At 46.3% G+C, this 21664-nt stretch overlaps 1 protein-coding gene across 2 annotated transcripts in view; it reads left to right on the forward strand.

Moving 5' to 3' along the window:
* The first annotated feature begins 1583 nt into the window (after window positions 1-1583).
* GNL3L (G protein nucleolar 3 like) overlaps window positions 1584-21664 on the forward strand; it is a 30174-nt gene continuing 10093 nt past the window's right edge. The window contains exons 1-13 of one of the 2 annotated variants that reach the window (XM_084790019.1): window positions 1584-1705; window positions 4359-4429; window positions 10319-10359; window positions 10904-11011; window positions 12304-12420; window positions 13818-13901; window positions 14205-14340; window positions 15326-15429; window positions 16975-17119; window positions 19181-19268; window positions 19746-19920; window positions 20012-20154; window positions 20412-20548. In XM_084790019.1, coding sequence (XP_084646145.1) covers window positions 4411-4429; window positions 10319-10359; window positions 10904-11011; window positions 12304-12420; window positions 13818-13901; window positions 14205-14340; window positions 15326-15429; window positions 16975-17119; window positions 19181-19268; window positions 19746-19920; window positions 20012-20154; window positions 20412-20548 — 1297 coding nt within the window. In that variant the 5' untranslated portion in view covers window positions 1584-1705; window positions 4359-4410. Of the gene's footprint in view, window positions 1706-1761; window positions 1784-4358; window positions 4430-10318; window positions 10360-10903; window positions 11012-12303; window positions 12421-13817; window positions 13902-14204; window positions 14341-15325; window positions 15430-16974; window positions 17120-19180; window positions 19269-19745; window positions 19921-20011; window positions 20155-20411; window positions 20549-21664 lie in introns of those variants that run through there. The other variant, XM_084790020.1, reaches the window with a different exon arrangement.

Here is a 21664-nt window from a genome sequence, read left to right on the forward strand (position 1 = left end):
TATTTTCTCTTTATTCTGAACTAAAATTTCCAATGCTATCTACTAAACTCACTGTTCAAGCCCTATTGATTTGTGGTGAAGGTCTTAATTTCACTTCACAAATCCAATTGAAGCCAATATTGTACGGGGTCTCCTTGAGAGTTGAAAGATGAACTGCCCCTGCTCTGAGGAGGTCTCTTTCTTGTGGCCATGAAGCCATGTTAAGAACTATATAGTATAGGGACTGGAGAGATGGCTCAGTGATTAGGAGTGCTCGTTGGTCCTACTGAGGACCTGGGTTCAAGGGCAAGCATTCACATGATGGCTCACAATCATTTGCAACTGCAGCTTCAAGGGATCCAGTGCCTTCTTCCTGATCTCCTCAGGCATCAGGCACGTACGTGGCACACATAAAAGCAACACACACACATAAAATAGAACAAATCTATCAAAGACATTAATAAAAAAAATTACTACAGTGTAGTATTGTGATAAGCCCCAGACAAGTATAGGCAAGGAAGGCTGTGATTCTTACTCAACTGGGAGTCATAAAAACAATTGTATTAGAAACTTCACAGAAGTGATAGGAATTAGGATTTAGGGAAATAGAACCTGTAAATACTGTGGGTCCAGAGGAATCTAGTGTCTAGGGTGAAAGGTAGCTGTGAACCTGTACTTTAAGGGGAAGGAGAGCAAAAGGGGTTATTTTCGGCAGGGATGGATTAAAAGAGAAGAAACACTCGTTCTGAGTGATGCCTACCTAGCCCAACGCCATCCTCAATGTTTAAGCGTGAGGAGGGAGAAAGGACTGGAATTAAATGATCAGGAAGTATTTAATTTAATAGTTACATTGTTGCCGGGTGGTGGTGGTGCATACCTGTAATCCCAGCTCTAGAGAGGCAGAAGGCAGGTGGAGTTCTAGGACAGCCAGGGCTACACAGAGAAACCTTGTCTCAAAAAAAAAAAAAAGTTACATTGGAGGGCTAGCTGCCTCCCCAGTCAAGTCAGGAGCCTCCTGAAATGCTTTTTAAAGACACCCTTATGTACCCTTGCTTTAGAATTTTTTTTTCTAGACACAGAAATCACACACGAGGGAGAAGGGAGGGTAACCTGGTGACAATCCCAGTAGTTTTGGTTCCTGCTCCGGGTGAGCCTTGCTATGTTTTAGGGCCCTGTGAGACTCGAAGGCTGCTGAAAAAAGCTAACTAACTCAGTTCAGGTGGGAAATAACTCCTCCAGACAGACACGTGATCCCGGCGGCCATTTTCTCGCACCCGGTCTTTGCCATCGCCATCTTCCTGGGCAAACCATACCCCCTACCCTGGTTTAACGCTGCCAGCGATTATTTTGGTGCCTGAGACTAGAGAAAATGCATCTTTAACTCTAGGCAGGAGGCCTCACAAAAGAGCTCATTTTACAAATAGCTTTTGTGGCTACACGAGTACACACAGACACATGGCGACCTCATCATCGCCAGGCTCCCACCCCTCTCCTCTTCTGTCTTTACTCCTGGCAGCTGGGAGGCGGGGCCAGCGTGGGATTGGGGACAGGACTGCTCGGCGGAGCAATTATCTAGAAACTCCTCCCTCTCCCAGTACGCAAAACAGGCGGAACAACTGGTTGGGGTGGGTGGGATCCGGAAGTCCGGGCGGAGCCTAGCTGCGCGCTCCTTACCCAGCGCGAACGTGCTTCTGACTGCTCTCGGAGGTCCCTGCCGGAAGTGTAGGTAAGAGACTACTCTTGTCTTTTTTTCCGTCGTGAGCGCTCACCTGGCCAGCAGTGGAGTGAGGATCGTTTATAAAAGGTGAAACCAGAGATGTTTGTCATCCTGGAATAGACAAGTGAAGAGCTGGCTCGCTTGTGGGGTAGAAGGGCCTGCAGAGGGATACTGATAGCTCCACACGTGGAGATGCGCTGAACTGCATTCTGGCGGCCTCAGAGAGAGAGAGTGAAAGAGAGAGAGAGAGAGAGAGAGAGAGAGAGAGAGAGAGAGAGAGAGAGAGAGAGAGAGAGAGAGAGAGAGAGAGAGAGAGAGAGAGAGAGAGAGAGAGAGAGAGGCTATTAACGTGCACCCTGGTTATGTAGAGAGAGGCACAGACTATACGTGTGAGACAAAATGTCGGATGCCTTCTGCCGTTTAGGATATTTAGGCGTCATTTCTCAGTACAGCCATTACTCTCCTGTAGACAGACGTCCCCCCACCCCCGTCCATGTGAGCAGATGTTAAGTTTATATTTGCATTGCCCAATGGAGACAGGTGTCAACCCATCAGATGGCGAGGGTGACATCATCCCTGCCCTATATATAAGAAAACAATTTCCAATACAAGGCTGTGCAGTGCAGACTTCTGGCTTAGTAAGGTACAGATCTTCATCGGGGTTTCTTCTTGTTCATCTCCACACTGCTATGGAGGAGCTGAGAAATACGGAGTATCTAGAGGAAAAGACCTGCCCTTCCCATGTCTAGCCTTCTGTAGAGTAGCCAGGCTACACCTTCAGCCTGCATATCAGCCTTCAGAATGATTAGAGACCCGTGCTTATGGGCAACCACACAGATTTAACCCTCCTGCACTAGAGACTTCACTGTGGAAAGTTAGAGCCCACACCCACCCCCCAAAGAACGGCTGCTTTACCGACTTTGTAAAGGCCCACCCCAAACAGGCTTACAGTATATGGGAACAGACTTTAGACCATTGAGAGAAAGTTATGTCTCTCAAGGAGACCTCAGGGTAGAGAGACTGAGCTTTATTCTCTTCCCTTTTGAGGTAGACACAGACTCTGCCCTTCAAATGATTTACAATCACCAGATTGACCAAGAGAGAGGCCTGTGAGCAGTAGAGATGCAGATCGCCCCTCCCCCATGTAGCTCTGAAAGGTGGTGATGTCACTGGTCACCCTACAATGCAGTGCATTCGAACTCACTCCTTATCCATAGTATAGGAGCGCAGAGTTCTTCTCTCTTTCAAAAAAGTATTTATGTATATGAGTACTCTACGTATTTGCATGTATGCCTGCATGACAGAAGAGGACATCAGATTCCATTGTAGATGCTTATCTCTATGTGGTTGCTGGGAATTGAACTTGGGACCTCTAGAAGAGCAGCCAGTGCTGTTAACTGCTGAGCCACCTCTCCAGCCCCTTAATGTTTCTGTTGTTGTTATTTTTATTTTGGCTTTGTTTTTGTTTTTGTTTTTGTTTTTTTTTTTTTTTGAGACAAGGTTTCTCTGTGTGGCCGTGGCTGTCCTGGAACTCACTCTGTAGACCAGGATGGCCTTGAACTCATAGAGATCCTTAGCCTCAGCCTTGGCCTCCTGAGTGCTGGGATTAAAGTTATGCACCACCACTGCTGGGCAGATCTCTTCTCACCTAGGGTAAAATGGTAGATGCACACCTCCCAAGGTAGGAGCAGATTCATTGTGTTTATAATTGCATGGCCTAATGACTTCCCCTGCCTTACCCATCCATATAGAGAACCAGGGGCCCGATTCCCTTTAATACCAATGTGCTGTGGACTCCAACCCACATGAAATCTACACACAGCAATCCAGTCCACCACCTGTGGAAAGCTTCAGAAAAGAGTCCGTCAGGCAAAGGTGTGGACCCTACTCAGTCAAAGCTGCGCACTTTCCTTCACGCTACCTCCCTTGTCATGGAAATGCGCACAGCAGCCTTGCACCTCATTGGTGGATGAGCAAAGAGACTTAGGCTCCACCTTCCCCATCAATGAAGAAGTGCCTGGGCTAGTGCCCTCCCAACGTACCAGAGACACACACATAGACACACAGCCACAGTCAGTGACCCAAGAACAGAGGGACAAATGACACATCCTTTCTCCTATTGCCAGGGTACAGACCTTAGCAACTCATGCAGGGGGAGATTCCTCCTTTCCCTCAGCAGATTTGGCATTGACTTCAATGTATGCAGACATAAGTAAGAATTCTGAGACCCTATTTCTCCAAGTAGACTCATGGGATTTGTTCCCTTCCACCTCTCTAAGAGTAGATGACATGCAGAAGTGCCCTTTGAAAAAACACGCCGTCACTATAGATCCCCTGCTCTGCCCCCAAGTGTGGAGGTGTTTAGTAGTAGTCTTTCACCTGGGAGGTGACACTGCAAGTACCCATGCCAGGTACTGGGGGCGTAGACTCCATCCAGGAGGGAGGCTCTTATCTCCTTCTGCCTTTGAGTGATAAAATCCTCCTTTCCTTTCATCTGCTCAGCCATATCAGACCCTAAGTGCAGTATAGCCCATCCTCCTAATTTCCCAATTGTTCGGGTTTCCTGATCCTATTCTGAGACAGTTTATTTTGCCTTTAGGGGGCTTACAAGGGACTTGTGGTTCCCAGGCCTCTCTTCAAATTCTTGCTTCTATTCCAACAGGAAGAAAGTGAGCTGATTGGAGCATCTTCCTTTCCAAGCTTGTGCGGTCATCATGATGAAGCTTAGGCACAGTGAGTTCCCTTTGCCTCTCGCAATCTTGTAATTCAATATGCATAGCATTTTACAACAACTTTGCTGGTTTGTTTATTTATTTCGAGGTTGGCCTTGAACTTGCTATGTAGCTGAGGCTGGACTTGAACTCTATTTTTTTTTCTCCCAAGACACAATCTCTGTGTGGCCCTGGCTGTTCTGGATCTTACTGTATAGACCAGGCTGGCCTCCATACTCACACAACCCTGCCTGCCTCTGCCTCTGCCTCCTAAGTGTGGAGATTATAGGTATGTTCTACCACATGTGGCTGCTCTTTTTTTTTTTTTTTTTTTTTTGGTGAGACTACCTTCGAGATCTTTACGTAGTCCATTGTAGCCTCAAACCCCCTTGGGATCCTGCTTCAGTGTCTCCAAGAATTGGCATTATAGGATTGTGTTACTGTGCTCACCTCACAGCATAAAAGTTACTCAGTATGCTCCTGTTCACTCAGGCTGGGTCTTTTCCAGCTGATGTCTTTGGTAAGGTAGTTCTTTCTCCCCATTCTTGATTTATAGATGAGAAAAATGGAACCTCAGCAAGGTTAATTAAGTGACTGCATTTGAGGTAAATAGCAGTAAATAGCCTGAGATGCTGCTTTAATGGGCCCTAACATCGGTCTTTGTAGCTTATACCTTTCTGATGATACCATAAGTTATACTGGTTCTATGCTGGAGCCACATTGATTTCATCTCTTCTCTCTCTTTTTTAAAGTTAGCCGTGTAGCCTTGGCCAAGTCACTTAACTCCATTTTCCTTACTTACAACACAGAAGTCATTAATTAAAATGCCTTATCTATTTGTATTGTGCTGAGGATTTTGTTGTTTCTGTTTGCTTTGACAGAGGGTCTTTCTAGGTGGCCTATGCTAGCTTTGAACTTGTCATCTTTCTGCCTGACCCTATCCCTGACTGCTGGCATTACAGGTGTCAGGAGGTACCACATCTGTCAAGAGGAATTTTTTCCCAAGACAGGGTTGCTCTGTGTAGCCTTGGTTGTCTTGAACTCACTCTATAGACCAGGCTGGCCTCAAACTCATAGAGATCCACCTGCCTCTGTCTCAGAGTGCTGGGATTAAAGGTGTGCACCACCACTACCTGGCAAGGAATTTCTGAGTCAATGTCTCCTGTAGTCCAAGGTGGCCTTGAAGTCATGATGTAGTTGAAGATGACCTTGAACTGCTAATTCTCATGTTTCCATCTCCTTAGTCCTAGGGTTACAAGCTTATGAAAACCATGCTCAGTATGGGATTAAAACCTATTTATTTGTGTGTGTGTGTGTGTGTGTGTGTGTGTGTGTGTGTGTGTGTGTACACATGTGTATGTGTGCACTGCATGGCATGGTACATGTTTGGAGGTCAGAGACAACTTGTTGGATGGAGTCTGTTCTCTCCCTCTACCATGTGGGCCAAGGGTATTGAACCCAGGTTATTGGGCTTGACAGCAAGCACTCTTTTATTTACCACTGAGCCATCTTGCCTACCCCAGGAGAGATTTTAAGATTGTACCTTGCAGTATTTCCCAGACTGGCCTTCAAATGCTGGGCACAAGACATCCTCTCACCCTAGTCTCCTGAGTATCTGGAATTATGAAGAATTAATGCATTTAGAGAGATGAAATGAGCCGGGTGTGGTGGCGCACGCCTTTAATCCTAGCACTTGGGAGGCAGAGGCAGGCAGATTGCTGTGAGTTCGAGGCCAGCCTGATCTACAAAGGGAGCTCAGGACAGCCACCTGTCTCAAAAACACACACACACACACACACACACACACACACACACACACACACACACAAACCAGAGAGAGAGAGACAGAGAGTACTTTATAAGCCTTTATAAGCACTTTCTATAAGTACAGTCGTTTTTTGCATTTTCACAGTAGGCTTATTTTCAAGATCTCTGGCAGATACAAAATCAGTGGATGTTCAAGTGCCTTCTGTAAAACAGCATAGTATTTGCATATAGTCTGCACATGTTTTCCCCTGTATTTCAAAACATTTCTAGCTTACTTATAATAATCTATTACAATGTAGATTATATGTAGACTTGTTAGACTTGTTTAGGGAAGGATGACAAATAATATCCAGTATAGATAGTTTAAAAAAAATATTACAGCCAGGCATCAGTGGCGCATGCCTTTAATCCCAGCACTCAAGAAGGCTTAGGCAGGAGGATCTCTGTGAGTTCAAGGCCAGCCTGGTCTATAAAGTGAGTCCAGGACAGCCAAGGCTACACAGAGAAACCCTGTCTCGAAAAACCAGAAAAGAAAGAAAGAAACCGTAGTAAAGCCAATGAGGATCCTGAGTGCTGAGTGGTGACTGACTGTATCCTCTTTCTCCGTTTGTCCTCCTTCTCTTCTCTTTGAAGTAGATGGTTTTCTTTGAATGACATCTTTTCTTTCATTGCATTCCTGTATCCAGCACTAGGGCTCTGTTGCCAAGGAAGCTAGGGAGATGACAGTTGGTGAGTGAAAATACCAAGACCTGGTTGATTCTAGCCATCACATTCCTTTTGTTGCACCTAAGTACTTTGGAAGTAAAGAAGACATGAGGTCTATTTTGTTATTGTTTTGAAGCAGGGAAATTGGCTCACATCTATGTTCCCAGCACTTGGGAGGCTGAGGCAGGAACATTGCTGCAAGTTCAAGACCAGCCTGGGCTACATTTTGAGACTCTGTGTTATCATCGTCCCGTGCCCCTGGGAAATTTGACATATTCACATTTGTTATGGCAACTAATATTGTGGTCAGATTTCTACCATCTCATTATACATTTATTGTTTCCTCTTGCTCCTCACTTTTTGCAAAACTGATAGCATAATTAAACTTGTCTTCCTCTGTTGTGTTACCAACTTTAAATAATACCTCTTTTGATCCTACCCATTCAGAGTGAGACCTGGGGCACATTTTGTGCATTTCATTTTTCCAGTGCCCATCTCTTGATTCTTAGGATTTGTTGAAATTGATATCTTAGTTCTGAGCTACTTCCTTAGGTTTTTCTTTTGAAGTTTTAAGTTACAGTTCTCAGCAACATCGCCAATTTTCTTAGGCCTACTGGTAAGTTTTGCTTGATTTCCTGCTTCACCCTACTTTGTTATATTTACTTTGCAGCCTTTATTCTGATTTAGCTTTGATTTCTATCTCCCACTCCTCCCCTTTTCCTCTTCTTCCTACTCCACCCTCACTTGAACCTTGAAGATGTTGAATACATTTTCTACCATAGCCTTTAATTTTTATTTTTAGCAGTTGTTTTGCCAGAAAGGAAATATTTTTACATAAGAGTGATCAGGTAGAGGAGTTTGGGTTGGAACACAGTCAGTCCCTTTCCTCAGGATTTAATGAACATCCTAATCTAATGCTTTGACCGTGAAGCTTTTTGTGCGCCCATAGGATGTCACAAGTAAAAAATTCTATACTGCAAAATTTTCTTGCACACACAGGTATTATGTGTCCCCAAGACATTTCATTTTTTTGGAGACAGTGACTTAGGTGGCCCAGACTGGCCTTGAACTCACTACATAGCTAAGGAGTTGAATATCTAGTTCTCCTGCCTCTACCTCCTGAACGCAGATATTAACAGATTTGCACCACCTGTTGTGGTTAGTAAAGAACCCAGGGCTTTGTGCACGTGCTGTAATAACTGAGCCACATCTTCAGCTCTTCCCCTTGATATCTCACTGTTTATATGTAAACTAGAAAGATCCAAATGAGACACTTCTGATGCAAAGTGCTTTGGATGAGAGATGTTTTATATATATCTATATTGAGATAAGGTTTCTCTGTGTAGCCCTGGCTATCCTAGACTCACTTTGTAAACCAGGCTAGCCTTGAATTCACAGATAGCTGCCTGCCTCTGCCTCCCGAGTGCTGGGATTATAGGTGTGTACCACCACCGCCCGGCTCATATTTTCAATAAAGTTACTAGGAGATATTTTGAACTAAAAAAAAAAAAAAAAAAAAAGAAGACAGCCAGATAGGTCTCACTTACCTCTTGCAAAATACCAATAGCTGTGCTCTGGAAGCTCAGGTCTGTTTTGAAATCCTGAGCATTTTTTGCACCAGATGCTGCAAGAGGAGCTTGTGAGTCAGAAGCTCAGTAGACTTCTGTTAGCACAGCCCAGGCCTGCAGCCATGAGGTTTCTTCACTCTTCCAGTAGCAGGCGCATTCTTGTGAGTGCTTTTGTAGCCAGTTATTTCCTGGGCGCTTTGCTACTGACAAATTTGTGGGCGGTCTGCTCTGTAGGAACCGTAGTATGGACACTTTACTTATGTCTCCTTTGGCTAGAGCTTGGCGATTGAGAGGCGGTGCTGGTGTTAGAGAACCTGGCCTGGTTTCTTTTTAAGATTTACTTATTTTATTTATTTGTACAAGTGCTTTATCTGCAGAAGAGGGCATCAGATCACATTACAGATGGTTGTGAGCCACCATGTGGTTTCTGGGAATTGAACTCAGCACCTCTGGAAGAGCAGATGGTGCTCTTAACCACTGAGTCATCTCTCCAGCCCTGGCCTGTTTTCTTATAGAACCCAGGACCATGAGTGCAGGGATGGCACCACCCACAGTGGGCTAGGCCCTCCCCAATCAATCACTTAGAAAGTGCCCTACAAGACTGGAGAGATGGCTCAGAGGTTAAGAGCACTGACTGCTCTTCCAGAGGTCCTGAGTTCAATTCCCAACAATCACATGGTGGCTCACAACCATCTGTAATGAGACCTGGTGCCTTCTTCTGAACTGCAGGTATGCATGAAGGTAGAGCACTGTATACGTAATAATAAGGAAATAAAATCTTTAAAAAAAGAAAGAAAATGCCCTACAGGCCAGTCTTAGGAGGGGTTCTCTCAGTTGTAGTTCCTTCTTCAGCTTGTCTCAGTTTGACCAGAAAATCAACCAGTGTACTCATGTTGTAACCTTATGTTCTGTGTACCGTTCCAATCTGAAGCCTTAAGCCCATCTTCAAGGTAAAGAGTTTTCATTTATTATTTTAAAAATTGTTTGAGCTGGGCGTGGTGGTGCACACCTTTAATCCCAGCACTCGGGAGACAGAGGCAGGTGGATTGCTCTGAGTTCGAGGCCAGCCTGGTTTACAAAGGGAGTCCAGGACAGCCAGGGCTACGCAGAGAAACCCTGTTTGGAAAAAACAAAACAAAACAAAAAACAAAAAAAAAAAAGAAAAAGAAAAAAATGTTTGATCCTCTATTTGTATCTTTTCTTTTTCAAAAATTCTATTTTTGAAGATTAGTTTCTACATTTTTCCAGTTTTATCCACATTTATCATTTCTTTGGGTTTTTATTCCAAATAACCTCCTTTAGTCTTCTAGCCTATGAATTTAGTTGTTGCTGGTGTCCTTGAAGGGTTATTTTGACTCATTATTCAAGGGGTTACATCTTTGGGGAAGGTGAGGAGGAGAAAGCAGAGGCAGCTGGTCACATTGCAACTGTGGGTACACAGTGGAGAGAGATGACTGCTGGTGCTCGGTCTGCTGTCCTTTCACCCTTTGATTCAAAAGTGGGATGATGCTACCCACATTCCAGCCTCTCTGGAAATATCCCTAGAGACCTGCGCAGAGGGGTTCAGGTGTCCTAAGCTGGCCCTTTGGCGTGATGAGGAGAGGTAAAAACAAACACCCATTTAGGCCACTCAGTAGAGTTATTAAGAATTTATGGGGTTTGCACTGAGATAATTCTTGTATTATACCTAGCTACTTTCTCTCGACACTGTCTTTGCTATCTGCAGCCCTATGTTATTCTGGATCTAGCCAGACATGGCTTCTGAGGCTTCTAGATTTCCTAGGTGGCCTAGCCTTGTGATTAAAGCATTAACAGGCATCGGGTAGGAAGGTGATAGCTCTTTTCTCTCTCTGTCTCTCTCTTTTTTGCAGAAAACAAGAAACCAGGTAAAGGCTCCAAAGGCTGCAAGAAGGTAAGTGGACCTTACCTTCAGGTGAGGCGTGTGCATTGTTGGGGGTCAGGCCAGCAGTCATTGGGTGCTTCTGGATAAAGAACCTCATTGGGATGAACAGGCCTAGCTTTTCTCCCAGTTCTCCTGGCTGCATCTATGACATTCTTTCCAAAAGCGGCCTCCTGCTTTCTGCCTGGTTTACTTGTTAGGGATTACTGCTAGGTATCCAATTCAGGGCCTTGAGCATACCGGGTAAGTGCTCTACCACTGAGCCAGGCACCCCCAGCCCCCAAGTTTGTATTTTTGACAAGTTCTCAGGTCTTGTTGCTGTTTGTCAGGAAAGGTTTCTCTTTGGCCTTGGGAAACCTTCCTGACTGCCCTGGTCCCTACTACTTTCCTGTCACTCCCTGACTGGTGAATAGAGAAGGGCCTCACCCTAGCCAGACAAGCAGATTTCTGGGCAGAACCCTCCTCTGGACTCTCTTCCCTACCCCTCTGGGTGTGAGGTGGTTTCCATGGATTCATCAACGGTGTTTAACTTTTTCTTTTCTCACTTGGTAACCAGCCTGCAAGGCAAAATGGGAAGAAAGTTACCTCCAGACCATCATCTGCTCCCCAGTTTGTTCATGGCAATGACCATGCCAGTCGGGAGGCTGAATTAAAGAAGAAGAGGGTGAGCCTTCTGCCTTTGGGAGTGCTGGCCTCATTTGAATGTTGGATCTGCATCAGTGTTGGGTAGAAGGACAGGGATTCCTGGTGCTCTTTGTGGTCGGGGGTGGGGAGAGTGAGGCACGTTGAATTTGCTCACCTTGTTCTACCCTCCCAGTTCATTGCTGTCTGGCTTATGTTTCCAATGTCTCACTAAAACCTCTGCTGCTGGCCTCCCCTCTACACCCACTGTGTCACACTCGAGACCACCGATTTCCTTAAAAAGCATTCTGATTTTGACCTTGTTATTTCCCGTTCCTGGATGTCTCCTTCCTGTGACTAGCTCTTTGCAGTCTTTGGTGCCTTTTTCCTGTTTGTGTGTTGAGGCATGATCTCACTTTGGTACCCAGGCTGGTCTTGAATGCTTGGGCTCATGAAATCCTTCTGCCTCAAACCCTGAGTAGTTGGGGTTACAGATGTGTGCCAATGTGGCAGCTCCCTCTTTCTGCTTGGCACATTCTATGACCTTGTGCTTGTTTGGACTTCAGTGTTTCCCACTTACAATGCTTCTCCCTGTTTCCCAGGTACTCTTAATTTTCTTCTTTGTAATTTTTAGTACCTTTTAAAATATACTTAAAATTTTTTTGTGGTGAAGGTGGTGGTGGGAGGGGGCAGGTGCGGGCCCACACATGCCATGGCACATATGTGGGGGTTAGAGGACAGCTAATGGCAATTAGTTCTCGCCATCCACCATCCATCCCAGGGATTGAACTCGGCTTGTCAGGCTTGCATAACAAGCCTTTTCTACTCATGGAGCCATCTTGCTAGTCCACCCCCCTGCCACCCCCTTTTTAAGTTTTGAGGCTGGCTCTGGCTGGCCTGGTGGCCTAGAGATCACTATGTGGTCCCGAGTGACCTTGCTCTAATGGCAGTTCTGCCAAAACCTCTCAAGTTGCTAGGTTTACAGTTGTGTGCCACTATGCTCTACTCTTAATTTTTTCTCTCCCACTTTTCTTCCTTCTGTCTCTGCATTTTTTCTTCTCACATATTCTTGCTCTCCTATCTGCCTTTTTCCTATATCCTCACTTTTTCTTTGTTTTGGCTTTTTGAGGCTTTCTCTGTGTAACAGCTCTGGCTCTCCTGGAACTCACACTGTGGTCCAGGCTGGCCTCAAACTCACAAGGATCTTCCTGCCTCTGCCTCCTGGGTGCTGGGATTAAAGATGTGTGCCACCACGCCTGGCATGTCTCCACTTCTCTCCTCCCGTGTAGTGCAGACCTCCAGTACACAGTTCTCATCACAGTGTGTGTTTGCTAGGTTGAGGAGATGAGGGAGAAGCAGCAGGTTGCCCGGGAGCAAGAGAGACAAAGACACAGGACTATGGAGAGCTATTGCCAGGATGTCCTGAAACGTCAGCAGGAGTTTGAACACAAGGTAAGAAAGCAGCTCTTGCTGCTGCGAGTGATTGGAGTGGATTTGTTGTTGTGCTGTAAAGGAAGAAAGGGCTTACATAATGAGACTCTGTCTCAAGGAAAACAGAGAGTAAGAAGGCTGGGTTTATATCCCTGGGAGGCCGGCTCTTCTCTGAGGGGCGGGGGGCATGTGGACCTGGAGGGAGAGGGGAGGTACAGTGGGAGGGGATGGGGGAGAGAGGAAACTGCAGTCAGGATGTAATATATGACAGAAGAATAGAAGGATTTAAAAAAGAAGAAAGGTTATGCATAAGGTCAGCAGAGGGAAGGGATGAGTAGAGAGAGAGGTAAGAGAAGAGGGAGAAAAGAGGGCCATTTTGCAGCATGCCTCCGACTACGCATCTGTGGACAATGCCTCTAAAGGTTTGAGCCTAAAGATGGAATGGCACCAGGAGGGGTATGATTAGGGCATGTGGCAGGAAGCACAATCTGAAGAAAGGATTGCAAGACAGGGGAGCAGGAGAATGCCTCTCCCAAGCTTGAATCTAAAGATAAAGCAGCAGTGGGGCTAGGGACCCGGATTGTGACTAGGGAGCATGGCGGGAGGGAGCAGAGGGAGGGTTGAGAGTCAGGAGCGGATGCATAGTACCTCACTTTCCTTGTGAGCCTTCTTTTTTCTTGTTCTGCCTTTTCTTGTCTCATAAGCACAATGCACACATGTAGCTCCGATGCCCTCGCTGACTTCCTGTGAAGGTTTGCTTTCCTGGTCCCATGTACCTCACAGATGATTCTTTTTACACCTTCCTCTTGTATTTTGCCTTTTACATACTCTTGTGACCACAGAAGCCTCTGGCTGATGTTCAAATGCACATGCGCACATAGGAATGTACACACAGGAACGCGCACAGGCCGTATAGCTCTGTCTACTTTTGTTCTGCTTTCCCAGCAATTTTGGTTCTAGGCAGTGCTACTTTAAAAAAAAATTAAAGCTTATTTATTACTGTGTGTGTGTGTGTGTGTGTGTGTGTGTGTGTGTGAGAGAGAGAGAGAGAGAGAGAGAGAGAGAGAGAGAGAGAGAGAGAGAGAGAGAGAGAGAAAGAATATGAAAATACATGAGTCACAACATGTTTGCATGTATACAGTCAGTTCTATCCTTCCACTGGTCCCAGGCATTGAACTCAGGTCAGCAGACTAAACAGCGAGTGCTAAGACACTGAGCTGCAGTGTTGGCCCAGTCAGTACTATTTTTAGTGCTCTGGGACTCACATATACCCTCCAGCTTCCTATGGTTTTCAAAAGCCTTGTTGGTTCTTCTGTATCCTCCCTCCTTCCTTATTTTCCCTTCTTCCTTTCCCCTCCCTTTTTGCTTCTACTTGCTCTCCCCCCCCCCAGGATATTCTCATTTGTTTTCTCTTTCAGGAGGAAGTTTTGCAGGAATTAAATATGTTTCCTCAGTTGGATGATGAGGCTACAAGGAAGGCCTATTACAAGGAATTCCGTAAGGTCGGAGGATGTGTTTCTTCTTTTTTCTTTGCTTTTAAAGGTCTTATCCTTTAGCCTGGGCTAACATATATCTCACTGTATGTCCCAAAGTGTCCTTGAACTCCTTGCAGTCCTCCTGCCTCATCCTCATGAGTGCTGCTTACAGACTTGAGCTACATAACAAGTTTTCATTTCTTAAAGCCCTTTGGTGGGAACGCCATGCATTTTTATGTCCTTATTTCTGGTTATTTTTTTTTCTGACTGAGATGGACACTGCTCCCAGTCTGTTCTCAACCTTCTTCCCCTGTATTTGGTGTCCTGCAGGTGGTTGAGTACTCTGATGTGATTCTGGAAGTCCTGGATGCCAGAGACCCACTGGGCTGCCGCTGTTTCCAGATGGAGGAGACCGTCCTTCGGGCAGAAGGCAACAAGAAGCTGGTCTTGGTCTTGAATAAGATTGGTAGGTTTTGGAAGGATTGGGTAAGGCAGGGAAGGGGTTAAGCTAATGCTCATTAACATTAGGTGCTGAGACCCAGCCACTCAGTGGAGTTCAGAATAGTCATTTGTAGTAGGAATTGTCCAAATTCCCAAAGCCAGACATATTCTCTGATATACACACTGACACATACAGAAGGTAGCATGGGTTGGGAGTAAGCATCTGAGCCTATTTGCCTTTCAGCCCCTTTTCTTTGAAATTTTGAGCCAGTTCAGTGGCTGGTCATTCTTAGAGACCTGTCCTCACAGACTGGAACTCAAAGATTGGGGCAAGAGAGAGCACATGGCTTGGGACTCACTGAAGGCTTAGTCTTATCCTACTTTCACTATTTTCTTTGTGGCATCAGATAGGTCATATCACTCATGAGAACTTCCGCTTCTCCAGCAGTAAGCAGGGTCACAAACACCTCCATCTCTTAGCTTTGTTGTGGGAATTGATGCAGAGCTTGTAGTCCTTTTCCATCATGGCCTTTTCTTGACATTTAGCCAAGCATAGAATGACTGGGAGAGGGAATGGAAATCAAATATTTGGGTATCTTGAAGGGGGGTATCTGGAGCAAAACTACTTCTTTTTTTTTTTTTTTTTTTGAGACAAGGTCTCTCTGTGTTAGCTTTGGCTGTCCTGGACTCACTTTGTAGACCAGGCTGGCCTCGAACTCACAGTGATCCGCCTGCCTCTGCCTCCCAAGTGCTGGGATTACAGGCGTGCGCCACCACGCCCGGCAAAACTAGTTCTTTATGTGTATCTTTAAGAGAATAAGCCTTCTCAGTGGCCAGCTCATTCATGGATCAAATTGTCCTTTGTAACTCCATCCTGAGGACTAGGCAAGGACGGTTAGAACAGGAGGAGAGATCTTAGTAGGAAGTGGGCCTAGACATGAGTGTGTGGCTTGGGGGAAGCCATGGGAAATAATATTCTTACAAGTTGTGTCTGTCTCTGTTTTTCCCAGATCTGGTTCCCAAGGAGATTGTGGAAAAGTGGCTGGATTACCTTCGCAATGAGCTGCCAACTGTGGCTTTCAAGGCTAGCACACAGCATCAGGTCAAAAACTTGGTAAGCTTTGAGTGGGGGTAGCTAGCCTCTTATGTTGAGTGTTGGGGCCAGTGTTGGAGGGGTTAAGATTTGGATTGGGGATCTCCATGAGTTCGAGGCCAGCCTGGTCTACAGAGCAAGTTCTAGGACAGCCAGAGGTATCCAGAGAAACCCTGTCTTGAAGAACAAACAAACAAACAAAAATATTTGGATTGGGCTGGTCTCAGTGGTGGTGCACACCTTTAATCCCCACATTTGGGAAGCAGAATCATGTGACTCTTGAGTTGGAGGCCAGCTTGGGCTACAGAGTGAGTTCCAGAACAGCCAGGGCTACACAGTGAAATCCTGTCTCAGAAACAAAACAAAACAAAACGCCCCCCCCCCAAAAAACCCCAAAACCATCCTGAGGGCCACCACACCTGGCAGTAAATAAATCTTAAAACAAACAAACAAACCAACCAACAAACAAAAAACAAAGCTGGGTGGTGGGGGCATACACCTGAAATCCCAGCATTCCGGTGGCAGAAGCAGGCAGATCTCTGAGTTTGAGGCCAAGCCTGATCTACAGAGTGAGTTCTAGGACAGCCAGGGCTACACAGAGAAACCTTGTCTTGAAAAACAAACAAAACAAAAAGCCTCAAACAAGGCATAGTACTTTCTACTGATGTCAGTATAGAAATACTTGTAGAATATTAAAGTATCACAGTAGCATTGGTTGTTTATGGGGAGGTAAATTGGTCATTGGAGAACAAGTATTTTAATTTTACACTATTTTTTACAGTGCTAAGTCTGGAACCCAAAGCATCTTGCTATGTAGACAAATACTCTACCACTGAGCCCCTATTTTTCAGTTTTCCATGATTATTTAAGCAGAGTTTTTATTCATCCACTTGCGTGTATCTGCTTGGCATGTAGACAAGTATTAGTGTGGACTAAGTACTGAGCAATGATGTGGCTGGGTCATATGTTGGCCTTATGCTTTAGATATTTTCTTCGACACCATCAAACTGTCCTTTCTAATAGCATGCTAATTAGTCGTCTCACTGGGGCTGTGTGAAGAGAACCTCTTTCCCTACATTCTCGCCTACATAGTATGTTTGTTTAACTTAGAATTTTGGGGCTCCTTTCTCCTCTGGCATCAAAATAAAATTAGGGAGGCTGAGAAGACCTTGTCCTGTGTGAGGGATCAAGGGAAGATCAGCTTTGGGCCAGGCACCCTCTCTCTTTCTGCACAGGTAGAAAGGTCAGGCCTCTCCTTTGTGCATGCGAGACACTAAGGCGCCAGGAAACAGGCTTTTCCTCAGGCCTGTGGGTGAGAGAGGTAGAAATGAAACGTGTCTTGCCTTGAGCTGGAATATCTTCCCACCTCTGCTCTGGGAGGCAAAGGCCATGTATGTTGAGGCAGAAGGAAGGACAGAGAACATTGGAGACAAAGATAGCAGCTGGAAACAAGGAAGAGCCAGCAGGATTAGCGATGCCAGGGTGGTTCTGTATATTCCACTGCAGGTTGGAAATTTGGGCTCCATCTCCTACCTGTTTGCCTTTTGTAATATTCCTCATTTTCAGACTCGGTGTAAAGTTCCAGTGGACCAGGCCTCTGAGATGCTATTGAAAAGCAAAGCCTGCTTTGGAGCGGAAAACCTCATGAGGGTCCTGGGGAACTATTGCCGCCTGGGGGAAGTGCGTACCCACATTCGCGTAGGTGTTGTAGGTAAGGCTGAGCATAGGTGTGGGGCCCAGGCTCCTTCCTTGGGCAGTGACTTCACTGAGGGAAAGCGTTTGGAAATTTGTGTTGCCTCTTTGGGGAAGATAGGAGAGGTTCAGGAGTGGTTTTGCATTCACTATTTGGCTACTGGAGCATGGGAAGGCATATTCAGATTCACCACTGTTAGGACCAAATAATTGGTGCCAAACACTACAGGCTGTCAGGACTGCGGGAAGGAAGTGTGATGCACCCGCCTCTTACAGATGAGAACAGTGAGACCCACAGAAAGAAACGAGGCAGAGCTGAGGCTTAAACCTGGGTCTTTCTGAAGCCCAAGTACTGTAGGAGATGAAAGGGAACGGGAAATTGAGAGGCAGGCAAAAGATCATCAGGGAGGGAAAGGGTCTCAGCTTGAGACACTGAAGACAGCTGTACAGAGAATGTGTATGTGTACACCACGCTCTTGAATAGACAATGGAAGACAGAAGAACAGGAGGCCAGATGGCCAAGCTGATGGCTAATGAAAAAGACAAAGGAGCTATCACCCCCAAAACATGCTAAAAGCGACATTAGAAATGATGTGGCTAGGCCTGGTGACCCAGACCTGTGTGCCAGCTGATTTGGAGGGTTTTCTCTGGTATGTGTGAAACCCTGGGTTTAGTCCCCACAGGAAGCAGATAGAGCATGTCCAGAGACCTATAAAGGGGATGGTGAAGGAGAGACACTCAGGGGATGTAATTGTATAGATAGGCATATCCAAAAAAGAACATTCAGGAATGGAGATAGTTTGAAAGACAGAGATACATATACTCACAGAGGAACATACAACATAGGCCTACACACACACACACACACATACACACACAGAGAGAGAGAGAGAGAGAGAGAGAGAGAGAGAGAGAGACAGAGACAGAGACAGAGACAGAGACAGAGACAGAGACAGAGACACACAGAGAGACAGAGAGAGATCATATAAATCTCCATGCATAGAGTCATGTATAGGCCCAGAAGGGACACATCTGCAGGCACAGACAGACTCAGAGACTCCATGTGCAGACCAAGTTTTTCCATGCTCATGCTCTCTCTGCCTCCCTAAAGTGAATAAAGCCACAAGGATGCCACATGTGCCCAGATACACTGTAACTCTCTGAAGCAGCCTAGAATCATGGAAAGGCAGACAGGCATGCCTGTGATGAGACAGAAATGTTTGTATAGTGTGAGTTAAAGACATGGTTAAGGAGGCACACACACAAAAACAGGGCCACAAGGAAACACGAATGGGGACATATCTATAGGTAAAAGCCCAGAGAGAAGGAATGCAGTGACCATGTGGTCAGATGTGGAATTGACAGGGTGGAGAGAATTAGAAAAGATAGTGTTGAGAACGAGAAAGAGCTTTTTAGATACTCTCATAGAAACAGAGCTGGGAGAACAATAGACTCAGTGAAGGGACCAACGAAGGGAAAAGCAGTCACATTTGAATTGAAAATGACCAGGAGACACGCAGAAGTACGTACCACAGGTCTTCCCAGGCACACATGTAAGAGAGCGGTCCATACTGGGAAACTTTAGAATCCATAGGGGACCGTGAGAGTGACATCCAGGGAGAAACCCAGGGGATAGCCCCAGACTGAGAGTGGTACACAGATGCTCAGCTACAAAGATCCCACAGGCGAAGACAGCTGTGTAGAGAGGGGGCATCTGGAGAGGAGCCCCTTCTTCCCAGGGGAATTCCGTGTCAGAACAGGTGGGTCTGTGTCAACACTTGATACCCACTTTCTGTTGTGAGACTTTATATGGAGCGCCTCTTCGGGCTGGCTGTGGTGGGAGGTGGACCGTGCACCTAGAGAGAGGGCATGTGTCCCTAGTTTGCTGACAAAAGGGAGGAGAAAACTAGGAAGACCCGTAGAGGCTTGGCCAGGGCCTGGGCTTGGAAGACAGGGTCCAGACTCTGCTTTTGGCTTCTCCATGACCTGGTTACTGCCTCTGCCAGGCCCTTTCTTAAACAGGCTGGCCTGGGTTCCTGTGAGCACTTCCTGCCCTGACTATTTTGCTCCTACTTTGCAGGCCTTCCTAATGTGGGGAAGAGCAGTCTGATCAACAGCCTGAAGCGCAGCCGTGCGTGTAGTGTGGGAGCTGTTCCTGGTGTCACAAAGTATGATTTGACCACTTTCCCACTTCCCAAATCCTTGATGTAATCACTCTGTCATAGCTCCCATGCCATCAGCCCCTGCCCCTTTCCTAATTGTGGACCATCCTGGGACTCACACCACCCTGGGTTTAGAAATCCCACTGATAGCCCTCATTCACCTGGCCCATCCCAGGTGTGGCCTTGGTGCCCTGATGGGCCCTTCCTAACAACGGCAAATAGCTCTGTTGCTTAGATGAAGCAGCTGAGACCCAGAGAGTCAGAAACTTGCCTGAGATCCTGCAGCTAAGCCCCCAGCGATGAAAGAGATAACTTTTAGAATCAGTCCCAGGTCTGTAGCACCTCAGACACCTCAGGTCCTACGTCTTCCCATTTCACCTAAGATACACCTTTCCTTCTCTTCTTTTACCTCCCTCTGACCTCCCTGGGCCTGCCATTGTTGACTGCATATCAAGTATAGCTGGGCATTGTCTTTCTCTCTAGATTCATGCAGGAGGTCTACTTAGACAAGTTCATCAGGCTGTTGGATGCTCCAGGCATTGTCCCAGGACCCAATTCAGAAGTGGGCACCATCCTGCGTAATTGCATCCATGTGCAGCAGCTGGCAGACCCTGTGACCCCGGTGGAGACCATCCTTCAGCGCTGCAACCTGGAAGAGGTATAAGAGCAGGGACCTCAGCGGATGCCCTATCCTACTACTTCAAAGGTCCCTCCCTCCTTCTCATGACCTCTCTCCTTCATTTTGCTAGATTTCCAACTATTATGGTGTCTCGGGATTCCAGACCACTGAGCACTTTTTGACTGCAGTGGCGCATCGCCTGGGAAAGAAGAAGAAGGGAGGCGTATATAGTCGAGAGCAGGCCGCCAAAGCTGTGCTGGCCGACTGGGTGAGGTGAGGAAGGGCTCCGAGTAGGAAGGAGGCAGTGTTCACTGATGCCAGTGGGACAGCCTGACTTCCCGGTTCCCAGGGTAGGGGACAGCCAAAGAACTAGTCATGCCCAGCTCAGTACTCGTGCCTAGTGGTTTTTTGAGCAGCCCAACACATTGTTCAAAAGCTACTGTCTGGACTTTGCTGTCCTGCGTCTTCTTTTGATAGGTTCTTTGTTCTCAGTGCCATCGCCACCGACCTCTTCTTATCTCCCAATACAGTGGGAAGATCAGCTTCTATATTCCACCACCGCCTACTCACACTCTGCCCTCCCATCTCAGTGCTGAGATTGTTAAGGAGATGACTGAGGTCTTTGATATTGAAGATACTGAGCATGCCAATGAAGACACCATGGAATGTAAGTGTGCACGGGTGGGCCAGCTGGGGTCGTCCTAATGGAGCCCCGACCTGATGCCAGGGCATGCATTCGATCTCCCCCTTCCCTGGGGCTCCTTGTGGTTCGGTATTAAATTTTATTCATTGTCCTGCAAGATAGAAAAATTCTGGTTTAGGCCATGAGGGTAGAGTGATTGTCAACTTTTGGCAGATTGGCAGGCTAACTGATAACCCTTCAGGTTCTCTGAAAGTCAGGCTCCATTTGTTTTGGGTTGAAACATCCCTTTAGAAAGCCTGTGTGTGTGTGTGTGTGGGGGGGTGTTATTGAGACAAGGTCTCACTATAGCCCTTGGCTGGCCTATAGCACATTATGTCTACCAGGCTGACTATGAACTCAGAGACATGACTACCTCTGCCTTCTGAGTGCTGTCATTAAAGGTTCAAAAATAGTTGTGTATGTTTCCATGTGCCTGTATTCCCAGCCAAACAACCAAACCAAACGACCAAATGGTCCTTCTCTGTATTTTTCTTCCTCCTATTGCCATACACTTAAGAATATTGAGGATAAAACTCAGGGCCTTGCGCTTGCTCTAGACTAGCACTCCATCACTGAGCTGCACCCACAGGTGCTCTAGGCTTTTTTAGATAGGCTTTTATTATGTAGCCTTGACTAACCTGGTGCTTATTGTACAGCCCAGGCTGGCTTTGAACTTCAGGTAATTCTGTCCCATCAGGATCCGGAGAACTGGTATATGTCACTGTACCTGACTGCCCTAGTGGTCTTCTCAGCATTCTTAGATTTTCTTTCTTACATCTATTGGCTAGTAAGATATTCCAGTGAGAAAAGATTATATTTACTGGGTATGGTGCAACATGTCTTTAATGCCAGTACCTAAGAGGCAATAGCAGGTAATCTCTATGCGGTGCAAGCCAGCCAGAGCTATGTAGTGAGACCCTGAGTCAAAAAGAGTGATCTAAAGGGCACATAGATGATGGTAGTAGTGGTCTTGGCACCAGCTCTCCTGTTCTATTGCCTAACATCTCTCAGCTCAGAGTAGTGGGGTGGTTGTATTTAAGCAGCACTCATTCCATAAGGGTGTTGTGTAGATTCACTTCATTTGCAAAAGAGGGCCAGGGG

The sequence above is a fragment of the Acomys minous genome (genome assembly GCF_964271855.1).
Source record: "Acomys minous genome assembly, chromosome: 7".
Taxonomy (NCBI): Eukaryota; Metazoa; Chordata; class Mammalia; order Rodentia; family Muridae; genus Acomys; species Acomys minous.